This window comes from Petaurus breviceps, unplaced genomic scaffold (assembly GCF_028583685.1).
Source record: "Petaurus breviceps papuanus isolate PSGF00001 unplaced genomic scaffold, PetGlider_PUasm1.0 90823, whole genome shotgun sequence".
Classification (NCBI taxonomy): domain Eukaryota; kingdom Metazoa; phylum Chordata; class Mammalia; order Diprotodontia; family Petauridae; genus Petaurus; species Petaurus breviceps.
Genome location: NW_027187352.1, coordinates 22,039,201 through 22,057,266, shown reverse-complemented (window position 1 = coordinate 22,057,266; position 18,066 = coordinate 22,039,201). Strand labels below are relative to the sequence as shown.

At 37.3% G+C, this 18,066-nt stretch overlaps 1 protein-coding gene across 2 annotated transcripts in view; it reads left to right on the top strand.

Moving 5' to 3' along the window:
- The window catches only part of CTSC (cathepsin C), a 174,539-nt gene extending 157,107 nt beyond the window's left edge, over nucleotides 1-17,432 (top strand). For both annotated transcript variants that reach the window (XM_069071045.1, XM_069071044.1), the window contains 3 exons: nucleotides 884-999; nucleotides 12,050-12,181; nucleotides 15,589-17,432. In XM_069071045.1, coding sequence (XP_068927146.1) covers nucleotides 884-999; nucleotides 12,050-12,181; nucleotides 15,589-16,088 — 748 coding nt within the window. In that variant the 3' untranslated portion in view covers nucleotides 16,089-17,432. The remainder of the gene's footprint in view (nucleotides 1-883; nucleotides 1,000-12,049; nucleotides 12,182-15,588) is intronic.
- The last annotated feature ends 634 nt before the right edge of the window (nucleotides 17,433-18,066 follow it).

Genomic DNA, 18,066 nt, shown 5'->3' with positions numbered 1-18,066 from the left:
TTCATTAAGATACATTAGATTAAAAGGAAATAAATTATTTTGAAATAGTTACCCAAAACACCTTTTTTAAAGTTCATAGACCCCAGATTTAAAACCCTTAGTCTACAGTAATCTTGTCAAAAGTATGAATTGGAGACTGGTATAAATCAATCTGTGGATCAACTGAACTGCTAATATATTTGTTTAGGGTTGTATTTTTTTTTCCCCTTTTTTCTCCTCTAACCTTAATTATACACAGCAAGTTTGGTCATTTGTCTCCATAGACCTGCTGCCTCTAAGCTATATTACATGAGCCATGACTAAAGTTATGACCCTGATTTTCATGTATAGCTTGCCTAATTAGTGTAACTACAGCTTAGTCATGCTTTAATATAGATATGTTAGGGTGTCTCCAACTGTTCATCTTTCCTTCTCTCTCTATCATGGCTATTGGCCATCTTACCTGCCCCATTTCCTTGTTCAAACTTGTTAGAAGAAAGTGAGAAAACCTAAGATGTAAAGGTATTCCAAAGATGTCCGTATCACAAGTGCTTGGTAATAGGTGCTGAATAAATGTTTGTTGAATTGAAACCACAGTGTCAGCTTTCCATTCTCTATATTAATGCAAGAAAACAAAGTCCTGAGGGGAAAAAAAACAATGACTAATCCTCAAATTATATCTTATTGCGATATAATTACAATACAGAGTCAGTCTCATTCAAACACACACACACACACACACACACACACACTTATATTTACTCATCCACCTGTCTTGTGATTGGTCTGGGATCCATACAAACTAGTGGAGTAGCAATGATAGTAAAGATAGAAGACATACATATTCTACAAAATGAGTAACTGAAGCTTGACAAAATGCTATGTATGTATATTTCTTTTTTAGGCCAAAACCTGCACCATTGACCCAGGAAGCACTTCAAAAAACTCTATCTCTGCCAAAGTCTTGGGACTGGAGAAGCGTTAATGGTGTCAACTATGTTAGCCCTGTTCGAAACCAAGGTAAGAAAAACAAATATCCGGTTGGATCTGAATCTGAGAAGGAGTGATCATTGATAATTTAGGATTAAAAGGAGTTGCTTTAAGGGGCAGCCAGGTAGCACAGTGAGTAAGAGCACCGGCTCCAGTGTTGGGATGACCTGGGGATCGAATCTGGGCTCAGACACTTAGCACCCACCCAGAAACAGCTGGCCGTGTAACCTTGAGCAAGTTATTTAACCCCCATTGCTTAGGGGAGGCCAGGTGGCTCAGCAAGTAAGATCATCAGCTCCAGTTTTGGGATGACTTGGGGATCAAATCTGGGCTCAGATACTTAGCACCACACGCAGAAATAACTGGCCATGTAACCTTGAGCAAGTTACTTAACCCCAATTGCTTTAAATAAAAAAAGAAAGAAAAAAAAAGGAGTTGCTTTACCCTTTGCCAATAGTTAACCTGGCTTTGCTAGAACATATGTAAGAATCCCAGCATGCAGTGGGGCTCTGCTAACTTAAAGGTCATATTGCTAAATTAATTGTAACCTAACTTTCTGAATGGAGGGCCTTGGTTAGAGCCATGCTTGTTCAAAGTAAGATCATAATGGATATTCACAAGTTTTCTTCATAAATTTAGCATAGGTGTGAACTTAATAATTTTCCCTCTAATTAGTTCTGGTTGCAATTTATTCTGTATTATTTTTAGTCAGCAGTCATTTGAGCCTATTATTTATGCCATGATCAGTTTTATTACTTTTAGGATCATTTGGAGCTAACTACTTTGTACATGACTGATCTTTTACTATGAAACAGGTGTGGAGTTTGGTGTCTGAAAATCAGCACATTTAGTAAATGCCTCCTAAGTGGTGGCTCTATCAATTTGCCACCTGTGTGGAAAATTGTTCTTCACCTTTCTTGGACAAATAGTTGCATCTAGTTATTCAATTTGTTTAGATTTATCACCTTCTTCCCAAGCCTCAGGGAGGGTCGTGATCTTGGTCAAGACACTACTTGCCTGTTCCTCAATTTCACCAGTTATAAAATGAAGAGGTTGGACTTGGTGGTTTCTGAGGTCCCTTCCAGTTCTGGATCTGTGATCCTATGACTTTAACTTTAATGTCAAGAGACTTTATCTTACTGTTTTTCCTAAAGGTCAACCATTCCTGGGTTTTAGAGGTAGCTAGAAAGGGTGGAGCACTGGACCTAAAGTCAGAAAGTTCAGTTCCAGCCTCAAACACTTAATTATTATATGACCTTGGGCAAGTCACTTAATCTCCTCTGTTTTGTCACCTGTAAAATGAGGGCAATGATATCACCAATCTCCCAGACTTGTTTTGAGGGATAAAATGAGATAGTATTTGTAAAACACTTTGCAAACCTTAAAGCATTATGTAAATTCCAGTTATGTTCAATCAGAAAGTCTGTATATTTTCACTGTTCCCTGATACCCCTTCTTTGGGAATGGCCCTCCATGGGATGATAGAAATAGGGTTGAGGGAGGGCTGAAAGAGATAAGAATGGTTTAGCTGGAGATGTAATAGATCCCTCCCCTTGTTACGAGGGGCACTCATTTAGGAGGCAAAAACTACAATGAAATGCCTAAAGCTAATAGCCCTTTGGGATTATTTCCTTCTGGCCTGGGGTAACATTGTTCTAGTCACCTCATTATTCTCTTTTTGGTATTTTGGATATTCTTTTATTGAAGAAAAGACATTCTGTCCCTTTAAACTCACCCATAACCTACACTTCATCAGATTCTTGGAAAAACAAAGCTTTCACAACTTCTTCTTTTGACTTCTTCTTGGTTTTTAGTATTTTAAAGAGGGAGAAAACAGGGACTAATTCTTTTGATTTTCTCTTCCCTTATCTGGGCAACTTGGAAATTTCTGCTGACTCTGAGTATATCAACATTCCATAAAACTCAGGAATCAGCAGAATTCATAGAATCAGCCACAATGAAAGGGAATCCACAACTTCTCTTTCCAGAGAACAGTAAGGCCCTTTCTCACAGTCGGGGCAGCCCAGTCCTTTTTTCATGTTGGGCGGAAAAGGCCCTCCCTAGAATAGAACAGCATGCATTTGAAGTCATTTGAAGCTCAGTTCTTTCTGCATTTAAGAGGAAAAATGTAAGTCCCCAGATGAAAAGGAATTTATATATATCTATATCTATATATGTATCTATAGATATAGATATAGATATATATCTGCTTTTCCTAGCCTAGGAATAAGTTGTGTATGCTTTTCATATCATCATCTTTGAGAGTCTATATTTATTTTAAAAAAGCAAAAGGAATATGCATCTTTATCTCCTAATGTTATGTTTCCTCTAGGAACTCTGTCCAGTTTGAAGGAGGGGAAGGAGGGGCGAGGGAGGAGACCCCTTTAAGAGAGCTTGCTTGTGTGTTTATGACAGACAGAAAAGGAGATTATCAGAAAGTGAATATGGAATATGATTGGTTGGTTGATTAGTTGTTGCCATGTAGAGTCAGTTCTAAGAGACCAGTCTTTTTTTTTGGGGAGAGGTTCCAATAAAGTCCTGATTCTAAATGCTTTTTTCTCAAGCATTTCACGATTTGAAAGCTGGAAGGGACATGAGAAAGCATCTGCCCTAACCTGGTCATTTTATAGATGAGGAAAATGAGATTTAGTTATGTCCAGTTGTTATGTTAATGTTAAATTAATATCATGTTATGTTACTGTTAAAGCAAACACTGATCTCCTAATCAGGATGGAAGAGTCAGTTACTGTAGCTAGCTTAGTGCTAATAGACAGCATTTCTATACCTCTCCAAGGTTTGTACAGTGCTTTACAACTAGCTCAGTTTATCTTCACAACAACTCTGGTAGGTAGGTTCTATTATCCCTATTTTACAGATGAGGAAACCAAGGCATACAAAGATTAAGTCTAGGATCATTCAGCTAGTAAGAGTCTAAGGTCAGATTTGAACTCAGTTCTCCCTGAGGTCTAGTGCTCTCTCACTGTAACTTTTAGCTATACGATAAAGATGGATAAAGTCTTCCCACAGCATTAGAGGTGAATTTGAAGATCTAAGAGCCCCATTATGTTTGCCTTTGGGGAACAGAAGAGGAACCCATTTGAAAACTGATGAGATATGAAGCAATTGGATGAGGGTTCAGGGGAGTATTTGTTAGTTCTTTTCTTCCCCTGCCACTGGTGAGTAGCTGGTTATGATTTAACTCTGTCTGCCCTGGCAAATAAGCAGTGTGGCACATTGAGGAGGATGCTAAATTTGGAGTCAAGTGACCTTGATTCAAGTACCAATATTGCTACTTGCTGCCTGGCTGACCTTGGACAAAGCCTCTAACCTCTCTGGGCTTCAGTTTCGTCATCTAAAAGATGAAATGTTTGCACTAAATGACCCCTAAGGTCTTCCAGTTATGAATCTTTTTTTAAATTGATTTGTTTATTTACTTTTAGTTTACAACATTCACTTCCACAGTCCCTTGAATTTCAAATTTTCTCCCCCTCCTCCTCCCTCCCCACCCGCAGCATGGCGGCATGCACTCAAATATAGGATCTACAAATATCTTCACATTAATCATGAGTCAGGTTGTAAAGAAGGATTATAACTGGCAGAAGTATCAGTGGGAAAGAAAAAACAAAGCAAAACAGGAAAGAGAAACACAGCAAGTAGTTTGTTTCAGTCTGCATTCAGACTCCGCATCTCTTTCTCTGGATGTGGATATCTCATTCGAACGTGAGTCTTTTGTTGTTGTCTTATAACCTTACATAGCTGAGAGGAGCCCAGTCTATTGAAGTTAATCGTTACATATATGCTGTTTCTGTGATTGTGTCCAGATTTCTCCTGGTTCTGCTCTTCTCACTCAGCATCAGTTTATATAAGTCTCTCTAGGTTATTATGAATTCCATCTGCTCCTCATTTCTTATAGCACAGTAGTATTCCATTACATTCCTATGCCACAGCTTGTTCAGCCATTCCCCAATTGATGGGCATCCCCTTGATTTCCAGTTCTTTGCCAGCACAAAAAGAGCCGCTATAAATATTTTTGTACATATGTGTCCTCCTCCCACTTCTCTGATCTCTTTGGGATGTAACCCTAGAAATGGTATTGCTGGGTCAAAGGCTATGCCCTTTGGGCATAGTTCCAGATTGCTCTCCAGAATGGCTGGATAAATTCACAACTCCACCAACAATGCATTAGTGTACCAATTTTTCCACATCCTCTCCAGCATTTATCACTTTCCTGTTTTGTCATTTTAGCCAATCTGGCCGGTGAGATGTGGCACCTCAGAGTTGTTTTGATTTGCATTTCTCTAATCACTAGTGATTTAGAACATTTTTCATATGCTTATAGATATCTTTAATTTCATCTTCAGAGAACTGCCTGTTCATATCCTTTAACCATCTATCAATTGGGGAGGGGCTTGTATTCTTATAGATTCGACTCAATTCTTTGTATATTTTAGAAATGAGGCCTTTATCAGAGACACTAGTTATAAAAATTCCTTCCCAATTTTCCACTTCCCTCTTAATCTTGGTAACATTGGTTTTATTTTTAAAGAAGCTTTTCAATTTAATGTAATCAAATTTTTTTCATTTTGCATTTTATAATGTTCTCTAACTCTTATTTTGTCATGAAGTCTTCCCCTCTCCATAGATCTGACAGGTAAACTATATCCCTTGCTCTCCCAGATTGCTCATAGTAGCAGCCTTTATATCTACATCATGCACTCATTTCGACTTTATTTTGGTGTATGGTGTTAAACATTGGTCTATGCCCAGTTACTGCCATACTATGTTCCAGTTTTCCCAGCAGTTTTTGTCAAATAGTACATTCCTATCCCCAAAACTGGGGTCTTTGGGTTTATCAAACAGTAGATTACTATAGTCATTGGTTGCTGAGTCTTGTGTAACCAGTCTATTTCATTGTTCCACTACTTTATTCCACAACCAGTACCAAGTAGTTTTGATGACTGCTGCTTTATAATACAGATTAAAATCTGGTATATCACCTTCCCTAGCATTTCTTTTCATTAATTGTCTTGATATTCTGGACCTTTTGTTCTTCCAAATGAATTTTGCTACTATTTTTTCTAGCTCTACAAGGTAATTTTTTGGTAGATTGATTGGTATGGCACTAAATATGTAATTTAATTTAAGTAAAATTGTCATTTTTATTATATTGGCTTGACCCAGCTATGAGCAATTAATGTTTTTCCAGTTAGTGAGATCTGGCTTTATTTGTGTGAAAAGTGTTTTGTAGTTGTGTTCTTATAGGTCCTGGATTTGTTTTGGAAGGTATATTCCCAAATATTTTATAATTTTTATAGTAACTTTAAATGGGATTTTTCTTTCTATCTCTTGCTGTTGGATTTCATTAGAAATATATAGGAATGCCGAGGATTTATGTTGGGTTTATTTTATATCCTGCAACTTTGCCAAATGCATTCATTATCCCAAGTAGTTTTTTTTTTACTTGATTCTCTAGGATTCTCTAAATATATCATCATATCATCTGCAAAGAGTGATAATTTAGTCTCTTCTTTGCCTAATTTGATCCCTTTAATTTCTTTTTCTTCTCTTACTCCTACAGCTAACATTTCCAGTACCAAATTGAATAAGAGGGATGATAGTGGACATCCTTGTTTCACCCCTGATCTTATTGGAAATGCTTCTAGCTTATCCCTATTACATATACTACTTGCTGATGGTTTTAGATAGGTGATACTTATTATTTTAAGGAAGACTCAATTTATTCCTCTACTTTCTAGTGTTTTTAATAGGAATGGGTGTTATATTTTGTCAAAAGCCTTCTCTGCATCTATTGAGATAATCATATGGTTTCTGCTAGTTTTGTTGTTGATGTGATCAGTTATACTGATAGTTTTCCTGATATTGAACCACCCTTGTATTCCTGGAATAAATCCTACCTGGCCAAAGTGTATTATTCTTGTGATAAGTTGCTGTAGTTTTTTTGCTAATATTTTATTTAGAATTTTTGCATCTATATTCATAAGAGAAATTGGTCTGTAATTTTCTTTCTCTGTTTTGTCTCTTCCCAATTTAGGTATTAGCACCATGTTTGTGTCATAAAAAGAATTTGGTATGACTCCTGCTCCAATTTTCCCGAATAGTATGTGAAGTATCGGAGTCAATTGTTCTTTAAATGTTTGGTAGAATTCACTAGTAAATCTATCTGGCCCTGGAAATTTTTTCCTAGGGAGTTCATTGATGGCTTGTTCAATTTCTTTTTCTGAGATAGGGTTATTTAAGTAGTTTACTTTCTCGTTGGTTAATCTGGGCAATTTATATTTTTGTAGATATTTATCCATTTCACTAAGATTGTCAAATTTATTTGCATACAGTTGGGCAAAATAATTCCTAATTATTGTTTTAATTTCCTCTTCATTGGATGTAGATTCACCCTTTTCATTTTTGATACTTGTACTTTGGTTTTCTTTTTTTTTATTATATTGACTAAAGGTCTATCAATTTTATTGTTTTTTTTCATAATACTAGCTCTTAATTTTATTTATTAATTCAATAGTTTTCTTAAATTCAATTTTATTAATCTCTCCTTTGGTTTTCATTATTTCCAATTTAGTATTTAATTAGGGATTTCCAGTTTGTTCTTTTTCTAGCTTTTTCAGTTGCATGTCCAATTTATTGACCTCCATTTTCTCTATTTTATTTATGTATGCATTCGGGGATACAAAACTTCCCCTAAGAACTGCTTTTGTTGTATCCCACAAGTTTTGGTATGTTGTCTCATTATTGTCATTCTCTTGAATGAAGTTACTTATTGTTTCTATAATTTCTTGTTTGACCCACTCATTTTTTAGGATTTATTTATTTAGTTTCCAATTAGTTTTTAGTCTATCCTTCCATGACCCTTTATTACATGTAATTTTTATTGCATCATGATCTGAGAAGAATACATTTAATATTTCTGCCTTTCTGCACTGAATTGTGAGGGTTTTATGCCCTAGTACATGGTCAGTTTTTGTGTATATTCCATGTAATGCTGAGAAGAAAGTATATTCCTTTTTATCTCCATTCAATTTTCTCCAGAGGTCTACCATATCTATCTTCTCTAAGATTCTCTTTACCTCCTTAACTTCTTTCTTGTTTATTTTGAGGTTAGATTTATCAAGTTCAGAAAGGAGGAGATTGAATTCCCCCACTAGTATAGTTTTCCTATCTATTTCTTCCTCTGTCTCCCTTAACTTCTCCTTTAGGAATTTGGATGCTATACCACTTGGTGCATAAATGTTTAGTAATGACATTGCTTCATTTTCAATGGTGCCTTTTAGCAGGATATAGTTTCCTTCCTTATCTCTTTTAATTAGATCTATTTTTGCTTTTGCTTTGTCTGATATAAGGATTGCTACCCCTGCTTTTTTTACTTTAGCTCAGGCATGATATATTTTATTCCAGCCTTTTACCTTTCCCCTGTATGTATCCCCCGTTTCAGATGTGTTTCTTATAAACAGCATATTGTAGGATTATGGTTTTTAATCCATTCTGCTATCTGCCTCTGTTTTATGGGAGAGTTCATCCCATTCACATTCACAATTATGATTACTATCTGTATCTTTCCCTCTATCCTATTCCCTCCCCTGTTTATGCTTTTATTTTTCCCCTTCTCCCTTCCCCTGCTTAAGAGATTTCCTTTTTGACTGCCATCTCCCTCAGTATTCCCTCCTTATTAGCCCCCCTCCCTTTTCCTACCCTTCCTAGTTACTACTTCTTCCCTCCCTTTTTATCCCCCCCTTTTTGATAGCCCTTCCCCTCTCCTACTGCCTATAGGGTATGATAGATTTTTATACTTAATGGAGTATGTTATTTGTTCTTCAAACCAAGATTGTCAAGAATAGATCTCATGCAATGCTCCTCTCCCCCACCTCTTTCCGTCTGTTGATAGGTTTTATGTCTCTACTTGATAGAGTCCTATACTTAACTGATTATGTTATTCCTTCCTTACACCAGAACCAATGAGGGCAAAGCTCATATAGTGTTCATCTTCCTCTCTTCTTTCCCTCTACTATAATGTTTTTATGCTTCTTTGGTGGCATAATTTACCCTTCTGCTTCATTCTGTCCTCTTCTATTGTAGTCCCTTTGCAGCCCTTAATAAGGTTTTTTTATCATCATTTTGTGTAATTTATACCCACACCCTCTATTTATCTATATACCTTTTAGATGTGGCCATAAGTATAGAATTCTCAATATTAACAGGTATCAGCTTCCCATATAGGGATGTAAACAATGTCCTCTTATTAGATAACAAGTTGTGTGTGTGTATGTATGTGTGTGGGTGTTTGTGTGTTGTTTTCCCTATTTACCTTTTTATGTCTCTCTTGAGTCTTGTATTTGGAGTTTGTATTTTCCATTAAGCTCTCTGGCTTTTCATCAAGAAAGTATGGAAGTCCATTATATCATTGAATGACCATCTCCTTGCCTGCAAGATTATGCTCAGTTTCACTGGATAGCTGATCCTTGGTTGTAACCCAGGCTCTTTTGCCTTGTGAAATATCACATTCCAGTCCCTCCATCCTTTTTTTTTTTTTTTGGAGGGCAATTGGGGTTAAGTGACTTGCCCACAGTCACATGACTAGTTTTTGTGTTAAGTGTCTGAGGCCACATCCAAATCCAGGTCTTCCTAACTTCAGAGCCAGTGCTCTATTCACTGTGCCACCTAGCCACCCCCTCTCCATTCTTTCAGTATAGAAGCTGCCAGATTCTGTGCGATCCCCACTGTAGTTCCATGATATTTGAATTGTTTCCTTCTGGCTTGTTGCAGTATTTTCTCCTTTACCTGATAGTTCTGGAATTTGGCTACAACATTTCACAGACTTTTCAATTTGGGATCTCTTTCAGGAGGTGTCCGGTGGATTCTCTTGATTTCTATTTTACCCTCTGGTTCTAGGATCTCAGAGCAGTTTTCCTTGATGAGCTCTTGGAAGATGTTGTCCAGGCTCATTTTTTCATTATGATTTTCTGGTAGATCAATAAATTCTCAGATTATTTCTCCTGTATCTGTTTTCCAGGTCAGTTATTTTTCCTTTGAGATATTTTACCTCTTTTTCTAATTTTTCATTTCACCGATTCTTGGTGCCTCATGGAATCATTAGCTTCAATTTGGTTGATACTAATTTTTAGCGAATTATTTTCCTCAGTCAGTTTTTGAAGCTCCTTTTCCATATGTTCAGATTTCATTTTTAGTTCACACATTTTTTTAAGGAGCTGTTTTCTTCATTGTAATGTTTTTCTAATTTTGCAATTTTGATTTTAAAAGAATTATTCATTTTATCTTCTGCCTCTAATTTGGTTTTCAAAGTTCTTTTTGAGCTCATATAAGGATGCTTTCTGTGCTTGAGACCAATTCATATTCCCTGTTGAGGCTTCAGCTGTGCATGTGGAGTCAATACTGTCTCCTTCTGAATTTGGTTACTCCCTCTCACAATAATGGAATTCTAGAGTCTTTGTCTTTGCAGTCTGTTTTTTACCCATTTTGACACAGGACCTAAGCCATGGCCTTCCTCTAGGGTTTCCAAGACTTTACTGTTTAAAATTTTGCTCTGGGGCTATAATCACTGTGTTTTCAGGGTCAGAGGAGGGGATTGGAGCATCCAGGGTTCACTCTGCCATCCTAGTCCCTGGAAGTTCAGATAAGTGCTTTTTAACTTTCCAGGCCATGAATTGGTAGTCCCAGGAGTAGCTGCTGCCACTGCCACAGGCCCTGCATTTGTCTCTTACCCAGTTCTGTCAGATCCCAGCCCTGTGGTGATAGGCCTGGGAATGACCCTTGCAGTTGGTGGATCATCTTGCCATCACATTGATCAGGCGTCATCTGAGCCTCGCCACAAGCTGCGTTGTCCAGGCCTTGCCTTGCGCCATTCCCACGTCATTGTTCAGGCCTCACCCCAGTTATGAATCCTCTAAACATATTTCACACTCCCTTCCAACTCTGAATCTCTAACCACATCTCTACTCCAATTGTTCACATGGACATCTGTGCCTCATCTGTGTCAGAGCCTTCCAAGCTCATATTGGTCTGATCAGTCACAGTTGGACACACTGTACTTTGACCCCAACATAGTGATATCATTTTGGTCCTCTCTGAGAACAAAGGAAAACAACCAACCAACCAGATAATCATATTCCATATGCACTTTCTGATAATCTCCTTTTCTGTCTCTCATAAACATATAGGCAGGCTCTCTTAAAGGAGTCTCCTCCCCGTCCCTAGCCATCCCCTCCTTCAAGCTGGACAGAATTCCTAGAGGGAACATAATATATGAGGAGATAAAGATGCCTATTGCTTTTGCTACTGGTTGTTTTTCTTTAATAAATGTAGACTCTCAAAGATGAATATATTTGCTAATAACAATGGGAACCAATGATTATAATACTATCTCTGCTCCTTCTCTATGCTCTCATGCTATTTAAGAATATAAATGCAATTGTGTGTGTTTGGGCAGGGGTGGGGAGGTTAGAGATGAGGGAATATGATTATGATTATGGATAAATAATTATATTCATAGTCTGACCTGAGATCTGTAGCTCTTCACCACTTGATATATACAATAAAACTATCTTGAACTAGGCCTCATCATGGAGATGAAAAATTACCTGGAGATTAGCCATTTATCAAGCAGACAGTTGTGAAATGTGAAAGATTTGTGGAACACAGATACTTTCTTTGAGAGAATGTCTATGCTTCAGAGATATATAAATACTCATATCGATCATTCTTGAATCCAAGGTCTCTAATACTAATGACATGACTGATAATGACTACATGTAGCCCCATACCGGACACACTCTCTATACCTCCTGAAGCTTTTTTCCCTGACATTTGTTTGAGTTTGAACTTCCTGAGAGAAAGAAGAAAGGATAAAGGAAAATCTAAAGGAAATTATGAAATCTCAATTGGGTCTTCTGTATGGTGCTAATAGACCTTTGAAAAGACATTAACAGGATAATGAGTTTTGCATGCTGCTTGGCCATGTAGGTGTGATTCTGTGTGACAGATGGAAGAATGACACTTGGAAGGATTCATATGACTTGTCTTTCCCTTTCTGTTTCTCCAGGAAACTGTGGCAGCTGCTATGCGTTTGCTTCCATGGGTATGCTGGAGTCAAGAATTCGGATCCTAACCAATAATTCCCAGTCACCAGTATTAAGTCCCCAGCAGATTGTGTCTTGCAGCGAATATTCTCAAGGTAATAATAACAATAAAGGCTTACATCTGTGTAGCATTTTGCATGCCTCTGGCTCAGTTGCAGCTAAGACAATGTAATGTGATGAAAGGCCCATGAGAACTGATCAGTAAGACTTGTTGAATAGTGTGTAAACCACATAGGAAAGGGGCCCTTCCCTTTTGCTGTGGTCATCCATGAGATGAACCAAAAATGAGCCATGAGCCCCATTAAGCTTTTCCAGAAAACTTCAGGCATGGCGTAATGGAAAAATCACTGGTTTTAGAATTTAAATGTGATATTTAATTTTAAAAAAATCTTATATTTGTATGCTGTATGGTTTGCAAAGCACTTTACATACCCACTAAGAGACAGCATGATAAATTAATCAGTCAGGGGATGATAGGAGAATAGATTTAGATCTAGAAGTAGGGACCTTAGAAGCTATCTAGTCCAACCTCATCATTTTACAGATGAGTAAATCAATAAGCAGTTATTAAGTACCTAGTAAATATTAGGCCCTGTGCTAAATGCTAGGCATATAGATACAAAAAGGAAAACAATTCCTGCATTCTAGTAACTTATATCTTAGCAAGAAAAGAGGGTGCAGCACATACAGATGTATCAATATTGATAATATGTTTTGTTTTTAAATGAATGCAGTGTAGTTTGGGGAGGGAGTGTTTCAAACTGTTGAAGATGGAGATTGAACTGAAATTTGAAGGAAACTCTGATTTGCAAGAGGTACAGATCAGGAAGGAGCACATTCCAGGAGTGGAGAACAGCCAACAGAAAGATATGGTGAAAAAAGATAAAGTATCATGTATAAGGAAGGGAGAATAACAAATTAGGCAGAACCATAGAGTGTGCATAGAGGAATGTATTTTATAAGGAGCAAAGATAGGAATGGGTCAGTTTGCAAAGGATTTTAAATGGCAAATGAAAGAGTTTGAAAACCATTGAGCAATGGGATGACATGTTCAGAAATATGCCTTAGGAAAATCTCTTTGGCAGCTGTGTGGAGAATAGAATGGAGTGGAAAGAGATTCAAGGTGGGGAGACTGAATAGTAGGTAGCATAATATAAATAATATAAATATAATAAATAAATAAAATAAATGAATAGCAGTAGTCCATGGAAAATGAGAGAGGGTACCACAAAGTTGGAGAAGGACAAATTTTGTTGAGATTTTCAAAAAGTGGAATAGAAGAGAGTCTGCAAACTGTAGGTGATTGGGGTTTTACTTTGATTTCTGGGAAAATCTAGAATAGCAAGTGGTGATTACAAAGACCCAGTATGGCTTCTTCAGGAACAGAGCATGTCAATTTATTTTCTTTTTTAATAGAATTGCTAAACTGGTAGATGAGAGAACATCTTTTGAATATAGATTTTACCTAGATTTTAGCAAAGTTTTGGATAAAGTTTCTCTTATTATTCTCATGGAGAGGTGAAGAGGTATGGATTAGATGATGATATCGTAGAAGATTCAGAATTAATTGGACAGACTGAATAAAAAGTAATTCTTAATGGCAGATAGGTGATGCACATCCAGAGGACCAGACCTGGAGTCAGGAAGACCTGAATACAAATTGGCCTCAGGCACCTAACTGGAATTGACCTCTAGTACTTACTTGCTGGGTGACCCTGAGCAAGTCATTTAACTTCTATTTGCTTCCATTTCCTCAACTATATAAAATGTTGATGATAATAGCACATACATCCCAGGGTTATTGTAAGGATCAAATGAGATAATTATAAAGTACATAACACAGTGACTGACACATAGTAGGGGCCATATAAATGTTTGCTGCTATTGTTATTATTAATGGTTCAATATCCATGTGGCAAAAGGTCTCCAATAAAGTATGTTAGCGATATGTGCTTGGCCCTGTGCTATTTAATATTTTACCAGTAATTAGGATAAAGACATAGATGATTTGCTCATCAGATTTATAGGGGACACAAAGCAAGAAGGGACAACTAAATGAGAGAGTTAGTAATAAGAGTGTAAGACAATGAGTCAGCAGTGGAGTGGGACAGCCAAGAAACTAGTGTGGTCTTAGGTTACATGAAGAGACACTCATTGAGAAAGGAGGGGGAAGGTCTGAGGACTGGTATCAGTTACCAGGATCTGGATTGCATGGCAAGTCTGGAAAGAGTGAAACTAAAAGAAGGGAAGTTTGCTAAGTAATGGCTATTGAATGGAAGTCTGAACATGATAATGGAAAGTGAGGAGGATTCTGACTGTCACGGCAAGTAGATGGTGTGAAAGAAGGTTCAACCAGTAAGGGAAAGGATAGCCAGGACTGAATCATCATTTGAAAGGAACTAATCCTCACCGAAAGGAAGAGTTGAAAGAAAGGTGAAAGGAAAAGGTCTAAAATGAAAGGAAGTTTGTTAATTATGAGGCAGGACTTCCTGAAGGCACAGCAGAAGCAGCTGGCAGGTAGGAAGTAGAACATTGTTGTGGCAGGGTTGAGTTAGATGGGGATGAGAGAGTAGACATCCCTCATTGATAAAAGGAGTTTGGTCTTTGGCAGGGAGGGATTCAGTATCACAGGGATTGGGAATCTAAGACTATGGGAGTTTGCTAATGATTGGGAAGTGAGTATAAGCAGGGAATCAATAGATAGGAAGAGGTAAGCTAACAAAGGTAGGTGAGAAAAGTATTCAAAGTCTGGGACCATCCTAATGGTCTTCCACTACACATATCCTTCCCTAGGAGATTTGTTCCATGCCATAGGAGCAAAGATCTAATGTTCTGATCTTATGCTTGTTTGCTCTGATGTTATGTTATGTTTGACCTGGAGGCAGGACAACCTGAGTTTGACTCTCAGATCCGACAGTATTAGCTGTGGGGTCAGGTTATTTGCAAATCTTAAACCACTTTATAAATGTTGGTTGTTGCTATACTATCTCCTTCAATTTAATTTTTACTTGTTAGCTGTGTACCCTGGGGCAAACCATTTAACTTTGCTAGGTCTCATTTTTCTCATTTGTAAAATTAGAGAGTCAGATTAAATGACTTCTAAGTTTCCTCTGAGCACTAAATTCAATGTCTATTGAATGTCAGAATTTGTCTTCTCACAAATTTTGACTTGTAAACACAAGTTTGCTTTTAATTTTCCCCTTGGCTTTCTGAACAGGCCAAGCCTAGATTATAAATACAAAGCCCCATAGGGATTTGATGATAATGGAATGTTGCCCAACATAAAAAGTTCCCCAATTCACATGCTGCTGTTAGGAACTTGTTCCAACTTAGCAGGGAGACAGTTCTGGGAAAATGACTAAACCTGCCAGACATACTTCTTCTGTTTTTTAAGAAATGTAGCGAAATAAATTAATTCATGGGCAGCAGGAAGAATAGTGGAAAGTGGAAATCTTTTCAGTAGAGGAGCATAACAATGTGGTCTTTTTACTACCCTCCTTAGGCTGTGATGGTGGCTTCCCATATCTCATTGGGGGAAAGTATGCCCAAGATTTTGGACTGGTGGAAGAGGAATGCTTTCCGTACCAGGGCACTGATTCTCCGTGTATCCCAAAGAACTGCACTCGCTATTATACCTCTGAGTACCACTATGTGGGAGGCTTCTATGGAGGCTGCAATGAAGCCCTGATGAAGCATGAACTGATTCAGAATGGCCCCATGGCTGTTGCTTTCGAAGTATATGATGACTTCATTCACTACAGAGCAGGGGTCTATCACCACACAGGATTAAAAGACAATTTCAATCCTTTTGAATTGACCAATCATGCCGTTCTTCTCGTAGGATATGGCACTGATGAAAAGAGTGGTGAAGATTACTGGATAGTTAAAAATAGTTGGGGGACCTCTTGGGGTGAGAGTGGCTACTTCAGAATCCGTCGAGGCACTGATGAATGTGCTATTGAGAGCATAGCTTTGGCTGCCACTCCAATTCCCAAATTGTGAGTTATTTCTTCATTCATCTCAGTCCATAGATTAACCTCAGGAACAATTTAAAATTTCATTAGAGTTTTTTTTTGAAAGCTTCTGTGTAAAATGTGATGAATCATTTCCTCTTAAAACTCAAAGGTGCCCACTAAGTTCCAACCCCACTTTGGGTATAGGGTCTCTATCAAAAGGGCTTTTTACCAAGAATACTTAAATTATGTTTACAGGGTTATAGAGAACAGTGGATTAATGAATGTTAACAGTCATTTGTGACTCAAAGAGATGTTAAACAAATTGTGCCTTATGTTTATAAAACCACCAGATTGTATAAAAATGGATTTTGTTGTATGAATCATGAGGGAAGTGATTGTGTTCATTAAAAGGGATTTTATTGCTTGACAAATGTTCAACTGAAAGCTCAGGCATGTTATGGCTTGTATATTTCAGAGAATTTTTTTGCATGGATCTTTAAAAATTACTGGAAGCAAAGGGACTCTTGTATAACTCATTCTCACAATCAAAGCACTGAATTATTTATCAAGTCTGTATGATGGATATCTGTCCCCTTCTTTGTGTCTTCCTTCACAGTACTGAACAATGCCTGCAGTGATTTCAGCCTGATTCATGTTTCTTTGTAGGTCTAGAGGCGAGGGCGGAAGGGAGTATGGACGTGGGAAAGAGGGGTATGGATGGGTTTTGGAAATGTATACTAAGTGTTTAGAAAATACTGTCTTTAAGACTCATCTGATGTAACATTGATCAAGCTGGGATAGCCAAAAAAATGTAATTAAAAAAAATCTACTTGAAAGTATAAGGAACAGAAAGAAGATGCCAACTATCCATATATTAGCATTAGCATGGCTCCTTCCAGGTGGGCTGCAGCAGTGAAAGTTATCTTTCCCTTCCTACCCCCACCCTTCCACTGTCAGAGCAAATTCTATATAAGCACTCAGGGTAAAGGACATAGCTGAGAGCAGAAAGACTAGAAGCACTAACTACTCTGGACATTTCACTGCCTTGGTAGCTTTTCAGGAAGAACAATAAGCAAATTCATGAATTGGGCTTTTTTTTTTTTTTGCTTCATATATTCTTTAATCTTTATGCCTCTGGGTCTTAGCATAGTATATCATACTTAGTAAGTGATTAACAAACTTTTGAATTGAATTATATGCCAAAGTTTAAATAATAATTTATCCCATCTTTTTGTCTGGATTTTTCTATGTGAAAGGTCAAGCTGATCTTGACTCCCTGGTATGTAGAAGAGAAAATATATGAAATTCAGACATATTTGAATGGTAAATGGCAGTTTCATTTGTTAATAGTCACTGATGGCCAATAATATATATGTGTATGTTAAATATATATTTATATGTTAAATGTGTTATATACGTTAAATGTGTATGTTACATATATACACATATATGTATTGCGCGCACACACACACATATATATATTTGAAATCCAAACACAAATAATAAATCTGCTCATTATTTTCTCTAGAAGGTCACTAACCAGCTACACACATAATAATCTCAATCAGACTACTTTATAAGACTTATATTACTGCCCTGCTTCATTATGGGTACCAGCTGAGTAACAACTAATAGCTTTTTTTCTTAGGAATACAAGGAAAGACTGTATAAATTATGTAATTGGAAAAGGGCTTACACCTATGAAGTTTAAATCCCACAGTGACCTGGCAAGAATCAGTATGTAGAAGTCCCCCAAATGCAATGAAAGTCTATTATGTTATCACTGCTCAGAGAGGGTACTGTTTTAAAGCATGCTTGTTTAATGTGGGAATTTAGTGTGTCATTTTCTATATCTATCCCTTCATTTCAGTTTTGTTCAATGGGAAAAACAATTTGCCTCTGGTCTCATCTAAGCAGAATTCAAAAGATTTTGGCTTTTGTCCCTCAAGTTGAACTATGTGATACTTAATGCCACCTGTTAAAGTAGAGAGCTACCTGAAAGAACTGAGAAGAACCTCCGATGT